Source organism: Buteo buteo, chromosome 1, assembly GCF_964188355.1.
Source record: "Buteo buteo chromosome 1, bButBut1.hap1.1, whole genome shotgun sequence".
Taxonomy (NCBI): domain Eukaryota; kingdom Metazoa; phylum Chordata; class Aves; order Accipitriformes; family Accipitridae; genus Buteo; species Buteo buteo.
Genome location: NC_134171.1, coordinates 25,578,681 through 25,591,344, shown reverse-complemented (window position 1 = coordinate 25,591,344; position 12,664 = coordinate 25,578,681). Strand labels below are relative to the sequence as shown.

Below are 12,664 nucleotides of genomic sequence, written 5' to 3'. Positions count from 1 at the left end.
ATATTCAGGAAGCTACACGGTGACCTTTACAGTCCGATTTCAGTACCTGCTGCAGCCCGGGGCGAGCTGCAACCTCCCTCCCCTCAAAGGCTGCCTCTCTCCCCGCCGACCCTCACCCTGGCCGTTGGAGAGAACACGGGAACGTGCCCGCCGTTGTGAGTGGGATGAGGGCTGTTGCCAAGTGACTGCCTATCTCATGAAGCAATGCAAAGCTGCTGGGGCTGCCTGACCCTCCGGGACAATTTCTGACGCTTGGCCCACGGCACGCAGCTCCAGGGCGGATGTGATTTCTTGGCTTTGCCCCCAGCACACCCTTCCTGCCAATTTTTCCACATTTGCATTCTGCTGGTGCTCCCAACAGTAAAGGCCCTGCTCCCATAAACACCAGCCACACCTGCCGCTGGGTCACAGCGGCCTGATTCAGAGCACAAACCTCCCAAAACTTCAGCCTGTGCTACTGCACCTTTTACAGCTGGCTTGGGGTGTCCTGCGTGGTGCTCTCTCCCAGGAGGATAAGAACTGAGCTTTTTCTGCTTCAGCCCCCTGTTCCCTTTGCCCCTCTCCCTGTGGCACCTTGCACAAGCCAGCATTTCTAGAAAAAAAATCTCCAGAAGAGTAATTTTAAAGGCTGTGTTGGTCACTGCTCTAAATGTGAAGGGCACAGTAGAGGGGGGGAAAAAAAAGACATTCTACTTAATTTGCAGATGCTTGATAACAAAAAACTTTATAGAGCCTACAACTAAAATATTAGTGAAAGAACATCGGCAAATAAGATTTATCTGGATGAACAGGAAGTTCTGCAGAAAAAAAAAAGAGAGAAAATCAGAGTGCAGTGAAATCAGACAATGAGAGTGAGGTAAAATCCACAGTGGGACCAGGTGGTTGGCAATGGCTAAATTAAGAAGATACAGCTGAAGAAACACAGTATTTTAGGCTTGATTTTCATTAATAGGTACAAACAAGTATGCATGGAAAGTAATCCAAACTCATTGTGCACCAGCTGCTATGAAGGAGTGCAGAAAGGACAGCTCAGGCACTGGTACAAGTTGTACACAGCCCTAATACACGGACTATCCACGAGCCACTTCAGGCTGCACTTTTTCACATGCCAAAGGCAATACAATTGCATATGCTCTTGATTTTCTTTCTCTCTTTTTTGTTTTTCTGTTTGTTCTTTCTTTTATTTAACTTCTCAGCCTGTAACTTAAAAAAAGGACAACATCACTTAATACAATGTAATTAGACTGAAAGAGTGAAACTGAACTTAATAGTAGGAAATCCTGCTTTTGCTCTAATGCTTCCTGCCTGTTCTGGGTATTAGTTTCAAAATGATCAGAGAGAGAGTACCTGTTCCATCATCAGCATATTTTTCCTTAAAGCTCTGGACATCAAATTTACACATTTATTTTCCTAATCAGCATTGGTATTTACTCATAACCTTACTACTGACTAGTATCTAATGACATCAAAAAGTCAACTTGCAGCACATCACATACATGGTTTAGCCACTTCCATATCTTCTGCAGGAGGTTTGCCCCAACTGCCTATACCAATTTCAGTAGTGCTGTCCTGCTTCATTAGCCCACCTTTTACCTGTACAGGCTTTCTTCCCTCAGTCCTGCTCACGTTTCACAGCACACAGATGCTACAGGTGAAGCATTCAGCTCACCTTCATCTCTTTTACCTAATGCATAGGGGTCACCTTGCTGAAGAGGCTCAAATCAGGTGAAGCAAGGATGCACTGGGGATAGGAACTGAGGGAGCAGCTTTTCAGCATCTTTCGTAGAAATGGGTTGCACTGGGGTGCGGCTTGCAGCTGGCCAGCTGTGCTGCTCCAGTGACCCTTGGAGGCCTGGGATCGATCTATCTATCTATCTATCTCTCTATCTCACACACCAATGATGGGAGCTTGAGCAGACACCCCCATGCTGGTGCTGTGCTCCAAGGCGGTGTCCCTCCAGGATGCACAGGCAGTGACACAGGAGAATAATCTGGGAGACCAGACAGTTTAAATCAATTTAAGTCATGTCTCAGTGGTGCCCAGCAGCTCTCACATGCTGATGCTTTTCCCAAGGCCTCCCTCTGGCATTAACAGCATTAACTCTCCTGTGGGTCTGCCACCCCTGCTCACACAAAAGGTGAAGCTAGAGAATTTTGTTGGGCACTGCTCGGCAAAGGTGGGCTCCCACTGCCCCTCGCCCTGGCCCTGGCCTTCTCATGCATCCCCGGCAGGACACAGCCGCCCCTGCGCCAGGCAAGGGGTGTTTGCTGTCCAGCGGTGCCCTGCCTGGCCTTTCTCTAGTTGCTGGTGCTGCGTGTATTTCTCTTGTTGCATGGGAAAAAGCATTAGCCTCAGGGTAGAAATACATTAATTTGGACAAAGGAATTTAATCACCTTTTGCTAAAAATAAGCTATGACTGCAGTGCAGATCTAGCAGTGATATAGATCTGGGGTCATTTAATTTTAGGGCTCACTCTTGGAAGAACAGCTAAATATTCCAGCTTTCTAAAGGTTAAGATACATGTTTAATTGTGCTCCGTTTAAAGCACATAGTTTAGACATCTAATATACAGCCAAAAGTGAAAAGCACTTTTTAAAGACTTCGGCTGCATGCAGACTGCTGTTTATTCATATGTCCTACTACCACCCGCACCCCCCCAACCCAGTAATAACTTTGAATGCTTTCTACTATGGTTCAGCTTCTCTCTCGTGCCTCAGTGCCACTGTGCTTTGTGTTTTGACTAGGAGTTTATACCCATGAAAGGCAGGGCTGTTTAGGGGTTAGAGTGGCTGAGCGGGGATAAGGGCTCTCCAACGTCAGTCTCCCTTGAGCCTCTGCTTTTGCAGAGCAGGATGAGCCCAAATAGGAACATTCAAACTCATTATGTTTCCACCACTGTGCTTATAAAGAGAAAGAAAATGTGATGTCCTCTCTAAAGCACTTGAAAATCTGCAGATGAAAACTCTACAGAAGCGCAGAGAAATGGAATAATGCTTTCTAACTAGCTCTTTTCTAACAGACAGCTGTAAAAATGCCAGGATTTATTTTGGGATGATAAGTGGAAATTGTGAAATTTTTTCTAGATAAGATTTTTGTAGATTGCCAAATTACAACACTCAGTATTAAATTAGATTTCATAATATTGAAAGATTATGAGAATAATAAGAGTGCAATATGACACAAACATCTGATACATTTCAACCTAAACAAAAACAATTGGCAGCAGGCAAGTGCCCTTAGAAGGGCCTGCAAAGCCTTCCCTGAGTGTGAGATTCATCTCATGTCTCTTGAGAGTGGGATAATCCTCTGTTTCTCTGATTTAAAGCAAAAATGACAGTTACCCACATTTGCATCAGGCTGAAGTGTGCGAGGATTACAGAATAGGGAATACTAACCCAAACTTGAAGTAGAAGCATTAGATTATCCTCTACTCATTCCAAATTGTGCATTTCCATAGCTGTATCTACAGCCATAACCATCTCTGTAGTCAAGGCCTGAATAATCCTTTAACAGCAATTAATGGAGTCACGTTGCAGAACTATCAAAATTAGGAACTGCTACTTTAAATCAAGCCTCTACTGAATTATTCCTGGTGGTATCTTTCTTACTCTCTTGTTCCAAGTGAAAGGTGAAAAGACTTTTTTTAAACTTTGCTTTATTACTAAAAATAAAACTAGCACAGATGAACTTTAAAGTATATGTAATGGAGTCTCATGTGATCAGAGGATCCAGTGTTGACATGGACTCTCTTACTTGATGTAAGTTAAGTGATGTTCTCAGCCAGTGCTAGTGGAGAGCATGTTATTATTTGCAAATAGCACAATTCTGCTTTTAATCTGTAACATCGGTGGATCGCCTCTAAGAAACAAACTGAGCTAATTTTAGATTACTATTTGTAATACTGCAGTTTAGATCTGTCAGCACACTAAGGTAAAATTTAATGTAAAAGAGTCCACTGAATTTCATGATAAATCCTAGTACAGAAGCTGGAAACCTTAGGTCAAGATCTAAAGCGGAAACCATATTTAGCTTTGATGCTATGTGCTATTTAAAGACTTATTAAAACATTTTCCAGAGCTGCACTGGCCTGAGATATTGCCTAAGAGCAAGCCTGCAGCTGTTTGCTTGTAGCACATACAGGAACAGTATTTCTCCTTGTGGGGCACGTTGGCGCTTTTTCATTTCATAGTGGTTGTGTTCTGCTGAATGCAAATGAAGTAAATTATGTTTCTGTGACAAAGGTCACCCTTTGGTCCCAACTACAGCCCACATTCACTATGAATAGTAAGGTACTTGTTCCCTGATCTGATTTTTCCAGCAGTGGACCAATATTACCAGAAGCTACATAGCAGTGCTACACGGCATGCTGTCCTGCATCATCGCCCAGCACCACCATCACTGCACACCATCAGTGCAGAGAACCAGCAGAGACCTGTGAGTATGGGTGTGACTGGCTGCAGGGTCTAGCCAGAGCCTACACTGCATGTGCACCATGCGTGGCTCATACTTTATCTGAATACGCCAGCCTGGCCGTACCAAGCCCCAGGAGGCAGGTGAAGAGGAGCACAGCTGCTATTTTACCCCAAGGATTGCACCGATGGAGCTAGCGAGGTTTTCTAGTACCATTGCAGAAACAGTCTTTTGCTTCTGTCTCCATTTCCATAAAAGGAGGAGAAGAGTATTCTTCTACTTCCCAGCAAAAGTGCAGCTAGAAACAACTGAAGGATTTTGAGTCACTCAGCAACAATGATGGGTATCAGATAAAAGCATAAAGCAGAGATCGTTTTGCTTGTCTTCTGCATTCTGTCAATTAATTCATTGTTTCGAGACATTTTCAAGGTTGCTCATGAACTAAGACTTCTGTGATCCTAGTAATTACAGTACATAAAAAGTTTTCATCAAAACCTTTTCAAGCCAAAAATTATTTTCTAATAAATGGAAACTTTTTTCTTCCCCAAATCATCCAAAGATCATTTCTTGGACAAATCTCACAGCTTTCACTTCCTTTTGGAGTTGTTGGCAGAGAAGCTCCTTTCAACACAAATCATCTGAAACAACATTACCATCTAGTGGAGAATTTGATTCACCACTAACATGAATTCCTTAATGCAGAAATACACACTTTGTGACTCTGTTGCACAAATGCAGAATTAGGAAGTCAAATTAAATATTTGTTTTGAAAAACAACGCCTGAAGTTAGCTGACTGTTTTAACTGAAGAGTGAAAGAGTCTTTGAGACATACTGTAGCTCAGTAATATTAAAACTGCACTAAATGCAGTAAATCAATACAAGAATCTCTACGTAAGATTTGCAGAAGGAAACATTGTTTGATATTCACTCTGGCAAAGCAACTAAATCTATATCTGGAAAAGAGATAACAAAATGCAATTACTTTCTCTATACAAATTATGTAAAAATTAGAGCCTGAATTTAATCAATACAAATCAAACCCAAACTTTCATCTTTCAGGTGGCTGTAAATGGAAATCTTGAAGCAGACTCAGCCACACGGCTTCTTCTGGAAACTTCATTAGGCCCCACCAGCTGTCCTTCACATGTTCATCCCCTTGCGTGTGGGAGGTTTGATGGTTCTGGCACCAACCACAGTGCAGCACTCTCATGTGTGCAGGACAGATGCCGACGATTAGTTGGCTAGCGGTGGCAGGACAGGACTGCTGGTTACAGGGCTTTCGCTTCCTGTGCCTCCACCCTGCCGTTTCTATGGTTTCTCTATGACGCTTGGTTTGTTTATTGGGTTTCCCTAACGTGTCCCACCAGTTGCTTCCCCAGCACAGCCTTTGGCACAACAGCCAGCATTTCAGTGGGGCCTCCACAGAGACGTACAGCACTAGGAGCATGCAGGATGCATAGCAACCCCCTTAAAGCTGTCTGGTCCACTCCACGATGCACTGAGGACACTGGAGCGCAGCTGAAACGTCTGTACACTAAAGCAGGCGGCGCGAGGAAGAGACAGGAGGAGCTAGAGGCCTTGGCTCAGTCCCAGAGCAACGACATCACTGGCCTAAGGGACACTTGTTGGGAAGAGCCCTGTGACTGGAGTGCAGTGATGGACCCTTCCAGGCTCTTCAGGAGAGAGAGGCAGGGCAGGCGAGGCGCAGGGGTAGTGCTGTATGGAAAGGAGGGGTTGGACTGTACAGCGCTTGCAGCTGGGGATGACGTGGTTGAGAGCCTCTGCGTAAAGATGAAGGGACAAGCTAACAAAGCGGATGTCCCTGCAGGAGTCTGCTACGGACCACCCGGCCAGGATGATGACACCACTGTATGAACCCATAAGGAATCACGGGAAATCTCTAGATCGGTTGCCCTATGTCGTCCTTATGGGCGACTTCAGCTTCCCAGCTGCTAAGTGGGACTGGCATAGAGCAGACACGAACAGGCCCGGGAAATTCCTGAAGCCCGCGCTGAAGATAACTTTTTGATACAGGCACTACGGGAGCTGAGTAGGAAAGGTGCCCTCCTAGACCTGTTGTTCGAACATAGAGACGGTCTTGTGGGTGAAGCGATGACTGGTGGCTGTCTCGGCCACAGTGATCAGAAAAGGGTTGAGTTGAAAATCTTTGGGGATATGGGAAAAACTGGCCGCAGAGCTACTCCCCTGGATTCTGGGAGAGCAGACTTGAGGCTGCTCAAGGAGCTAGTTAGCAAGGTCCCCTGTCGCGGTAGAGACGGACACGACAAGTAATAGATCATGCAAAATGGCTACTTTATTGTTCTAACACACCTTTTTATACCCTTCTTTTGAGTATGTGTTAGTATATGATTGGTTTGGTTAGTAACTAACAATTCATGATTGGTGAGTTCGTTAGGACGGTTCTTCTTATCACTATCTTGTTTTTGTACTGGTCTTCTCGGATCTTTCCAGACTCTCAAGGATACACTACAAGCTGCTCAAGGTCGCGCTGTTCTCAAACTGTCAGGAATTCCGTAGGCTCGTTGCATCCCCCGACAATTCCCCCTTTTTGTATTTGTGCTAAAGATATTGTCCCGGCTGCCCTCTGCAGGGCCCTTTGCAGAAGGCTGAAAAGACAGGGTAACATCAGGAGCATAGTTATCACAACCAAGATCACTACCCCCACAGTCTTGAGCAGAGATATCAACCATCCAGACAATCCCCAACCCTCGAACATCTTCGTCAGCCAATCTAATTCATCGCTTTCTGTCAGCTTCCTGACTCCCTTCTTTAATTGTTGAATACTACTGCAAATGGATTGTGAGTGATCGGATAAATTCATACAACACATCCCTTCAAACTCATCACAACCATGTCCTTGTGCTAAAAGCAAGAAATCAATTGCAGCTCTATTTTGTAGCGTAGCATGTCTGACACTATCAAAGGCTAGCAGTAAATCAGATAATACTACACCAGTCTGTATTCAGGGACCCCAGAATTTGTGATTCCTGGGGTGGCAATGAGGGTGAATGCCCGATTCATGGAAACCAGGCATTCCCATCCATTGAGTACATGACCTGCTGCACAGGGGTCTCCATCAATAAGTTCTTAAACTCTGTTATGTCAGTGTAACCCCCTATTAAACCTGCAAAAAAAGGATTGCTTGGTGTTACTGTACTAAGGTATAAGCAATCTTGTCCGGTCACATCAGCCAGGGTCATCCAGATGTTTTCTTTGGTTTGCGGCGGTATCCATGACTACGTCCATCTGAGGACTGTGAGGTAGATGAACCATCTGTACATTCTTGTGCTGTCTTGCTCCGCGAACTCAGCCCAGCAATCGGTAGGTGCCAGCTTTGCGTGGGCGTCCCCACGGAGGCAACGATGGCCTTGCTGTACACCAGCCCGATGCTCTTCGGAAAATCCCGGTATTTATACATTTGCAGAGGAACGGATTTCAACACACGTGGCCAGCGGGTGCCAAAATCCACCTCAGTTGCAACCTATGACGCATGCACTCGCTGGCCAGGCGCGCTGCACGAGTCATAGCCATCCTGTCTATTGGTTCATGGGCTTTGTGATGCGGTTGCAATGCACAGAGAATCTTGACCTGTTATATTGGCCAAGGTGACCTACACTTAGTTTTTTGGTTGAGATGGTATTTATATTGCCGCACCCTCTGGGATGTTCCAGATGATGACGGTCGCACAAATCGAGTGGGAGTCCATTGTGGGCCTGCATCTGTGGAAACACAAGCATAACCTCGCCCCCAGGTTAATAGCTCACATGGTCCATTCCACTGACCAGTAACTAAATCTTTAACATGTACTTTGATAACCTTTTGTAAATTCTGTGTTGAAAAGAGAGAAGTGTTGAGAAAGAGGAGGTAGGGAAGAATTGTCCCCGTAACGGAGAAAGTTAAGAACATAAACTGCTTTATCTAAGCATGCCTATGGTGGTTCCCCAACCATTCCCCCTTTTTGTTTTATTTTTTGTTTTTTTTTTTGTTTTTTTTTTTTATTCTAACATTACCTTCCGTATAAAAAGCTGGTGAAGTGGTATGACTCCGGATATGCATGATTAAATAAGGTTCTATTCGTAGGTGAATACTTTTCCAGAGTTCTAAAAGCACATCAAATAATAATTGATTGTCTGATGTGGTCAAAGCCACTTTGTCTAGTTGAGAAACCAAATTAGCTACATACGCTGAGTCAGTTACAATATTTACAGGAGTAGAAAAAATAGAAAAAGCAACAGCCATTGCACGCAGCTCTACCACTTGTGGAGAACCATTTTGATGTACTACTTTGCCGTTCCAGTTGTTGTTTTCATACCATACTACTGCTACTTTACCCGGTATTCCAGAACCATCTGTGAAGACAGTAGGGCCTTTCACAGGTTCCGGCTGGCTTAAGTTTTTCTGACCAAATGGTATTTCTCGAGCAAATTTCAGGAGCGGGTGTGACGGTAGATGATACGAAATCTGTCCTTGAAAACCCACCATAGCTGCTTGCAGCTCATAATTGTTTGCCAGACACCATTCAAAGTAGCAATTTTGAACAGGTAAAACAATCGTAGCTGGATCACGTCCTATTAGTTCTACACAGCGTTTTCTGGCTTTTATGATTACATCAGCAATAAGTCCAAACAAGCCAGGAGCAGTTTTTTTCATGGCCGGAATGACAAAAACATCCATTCTAAAATATGTAATGGGTCATCCCACTCAGTATCCCACTGCACCAAAGCACCAAATGGCACAGTTTTGTCAATTAGTACAAAGAATCATACCAATCGAGACAGATCAATTCGAGAAACAAATTTCTTGTATATACATTGTTCCACCATGTGAAGTACATTTAACGCTTCCTTATTCAATATTCTGGGTTCTGTTGGATCATTGGAATGTTTTAATAAGTCCAATAGAGGTCGTAACTGCGAATTGGTCAGTCCAAGATATGGCCTGATCCAGTCCAAGGATCCCATTAATATCTGTACATCATTGAGTGTCTTAACCGCAAGATTAAGTTTCACAGGTTGGGGCACAACCTGCATGTTTGTAATTGCCATTCCCAAATATTTCCAGGGTGCTATTTCTTGCACTTTTCCAGGGGCAATAACCAACCCATATTGTCATAGCGAATTCGTGGCCAAATTTTTCACGTCATTCAACTGCTCCTTGTTGTCTGATGCTAACAGAATGTCATCCATATAGTGATAACAATAACTAGTGGGCAATTTTTCCCTTACAGGTGACAGAGCTTGTGCAACAAACCATTAACAAATGGTTGGTGAATTTTTCATGCCCTGCGGCAGAACTCTCCATTGATATCTTATTGCCTGTTCTGCATGATTGATAGAAGGCACAGAAAATGCAAATATTTCTTTGTCTCGGGAAGCTAATGGAATTGTAAAAAAACAATCCTTAAGGTTCATGACAATGATTTCCCAATCTTGAGGGATCATGGCAGGTGAAGGCGTGCCTGGTTGCAGAGCCCCCATCGTGGCCATGACAGCATTGACTTGCCGCAGGTCATGCAAAAATCGCCATTGTCCTGATTTTTTTTATCACAAACACTGGAGTATCCCATGGACTGTGATATGGTGCAACATGTCCTGCAGCTAGTTGTTCTGCTACCAATTCTTGCAGGGCCTTTAATTTTTCAATTAGTAGGGGCCACTGATCCACCCACACAGGGTTATTTGTTAACCAGGTTAAAACAAGCGTGGGTTGTCTAACACCCTGCAGCACAGTGGCCCCCGTTAAAAAGCCGTGGTAATCCTCACCCCCCACTGCGACAAGCAATCCCTCCCCCATAAATTGAGGGGAGCTGCCGTCACATATGGTTTAATAACTGCTTGTTGCCCCCAGGATTGGTAATCAGAACTGGTGTGTCTGCCGTCTTTGCTCGCGCAGAGCCTCCCAGCCCCACTACTCCCAAACCAGCCTCCTCTGTGGGCCAGGTGGACAGCCACAGATAGTCAGCTATAATAGTCACATTGGCTCCGGTGTCCAGGAGCCCTGCAAGCCTTACTGTAGTGGGCGATCTTCCGTGATTCAACAGCGTGCACGTCACATGTGGTCGGGATGACAAGACAGTCTGAGACCAGCAGAACTGAGGGGGTCCCGTAGAGCCGAAGCCTCCATCGCATCGCAGGTGCTGTCCTGCTCTTGAAATAGAACTCGAAAAAGGAACAAGTTGAGCAATACGAGTACCTTTAGGGATTATTACTGGTGGGTAGGGGGTCGAAACCATCACACAAATTTGACCTGGTGATGTTTTGTGTGGAGAAGTTACATTGATGTGCCCTTCACTGCCACACCCACAGCACTTTCCAGAATTTCTCATAGCATTGGCTATGGTGGTCACCGTGTGTTCCAGTGTCCCAGCTTTAGAACATGCAGCTACCATGTCAGGGACAGAAGGATCTCCTGGTAAAGCCTGTATGATCTTTTGACAGTCCTTATCAGCATTATCTCTTGCCAACCGTTTGCATAGAATTTGCCTTAAGACCTCATCTTCTACCTGTTTTTCCAGGGCGGCAGATATTTTTTCTACAAATTGTAAAAAAGGTTCTGTGGGGCCTTGGCGGATAGCGGCATATTTTCGCTTCGGAGCTGCCACGTCCATGGGTCGCTTTATTGCCATAAGGCCTATATTTTGTGCTTGTTCGAGAGCCATCGGAGGCCATGTAGCCTGCAGCTGAGGGCTACCATACTGCCCTTCACCAAGCAAAGCATCCTCTCCAAGGCCTAATCTCAGGTCACCCTGTAGCAGTCGTAAATTATGCTGTGCTGCTGTGCGTGCCATCTGCCTCCAAGCAGATTGAAATACGTGCAATTGTACGGGCTGAAACAGCACCTGTGCTAGATGCGTAATGTCATATGGACACAGCCGATCTGTGCTGATTACACGAATAAGTTGCATCACCTCAGGAGAATTGATTCCGTAGTTTTGTACTCTATTCTGCAAATCCTGCACTACTCTCCAGCCGGTTGGATTGTGGTCATCGTGCCGGTTTGTGCCTGGAGCAGCTTTGAAAACAGGAAATGTAACAGGAGCCTCTGCTGCTTTACCTAGAGGCTTGAGAAACGCCGGTGTTAGAGAGCACGGGCTGAGGCGTTCTACTAGATCCCAGTTGCCAGAGTCGGCAGCATATTTTCGAACTCCCTCCCAGAACTGATCAGGGGATCTCGAGACCACAGTTATTGTGGATGGAGGGAGAGCCCCCAGCAGGGGTTCTTTTGGTATGGTTTTATCTGTGAGCTGCAGAGATCGCATAGTGTCAATTAGAGATTTTTCTGCCTCAGTTTCACTTTGGCTCTCACTTTCCGTTCGGCCCTCACATTCAGTGTGACTTTCACTGTCCTTTCGGCCCTCAATTTCAGTACGGCCCACACTGTCCAGCTCGGTGTTAATCGCCACATCATTCTCGTCGGGGGGGGCTGATGGAGTCACCCCTTCTGCCGCAGCACCAGTAGGTGAGGAGGGCCCCTCATCGCCCGGTAAAGTAATTAATGGCGTAGGAGGAGGAGGAGGTGAATAAGGGTATGATCTGATTTTGCCTGTGAGGGGTTTTCTGCCCGCAACTGCTGAGATTGCAGCAGTGGCTGCAGCTGTTACTTGAGCAGAAACTTTTTCATTGCTAACATTGTCAGATATCTCAGCTTTCTTTTGCCGATCATTCGCATCACATTCTGCTTTCCATTCTTTCAGAATCTCAGTTAGTAAACGCCATCCGACCGCCAACTCGCACAGCTCTTTCTGTCCTTTAGAGATCTCATCAAACATTTTCAAGGCCACAGATTGCCATGCACCCACACTAAACGCAGTAACTGTTGTGGCTTGAAAGCCTTGCATCCTACAACATAGTAAAATCCTTTTCAAGCCTTGTTCTGGGGTTTTAACCCCTTTTCTTTTTAATAGGGCTTTCCAGGTAGACAAAATCGTCTCCTTTTCCTTTGTTAATTCCTGCCCCATTCTAACAGTTTTGTCCCCGGTGGCTCACCTTATTAGGTGTCTAGGCTCAGGTCCGGACCAGGCAGATTCCACTGCTCTCAGCTTCACCGGGCTCCGTCTCTGCAGCTTGTCTCGCTGCCCGTATACTCTTTCGCAGCGCTCGTCACTGCCGGTATACTTCTTGCTAGTGCTGGATTTATTGCCTTTAAATGATCTGTTCGCTCAGACGCATCGGGGTCACCATTTGTCGCGGTAGAGACGGACACGACAAGTAATAGATCATGCAAAATGGCT

The 12,664-nt window shown here is 45.3% G+C and overlaps 1 protein-coding gene across 1 annotated transcript; it reads right to left on the bottom strand.

Moving 5' to 3' along the window:
* Positions 1-6,696: 6,696 nt before the first annotated feature.
* LOC142029530 (uncharacterized) lies at positions 6,697-12,360 on the bottom strand. The gene is made up of 2 exons (XM_075024394.1): positions 10,445-12,360; positions 6,697-8,153 (listed from the first exon to the last, which is right to left on the bottom strand). The coding sequence occupies exons 1-2, from the start codon at positions 12,269-12,271 to the stop codon at positions 7,971-7,973; spliced, it is 2,010 nt and encodes a 669-aa protein (XP_074880495.1). The 5' UTR covers positions 12,272-12,360; the 3' UTR covers positions 6,697-7,970.
* Between the last annotated feature and the right edge of the window lie 304 nt (positions 12,361-12,664).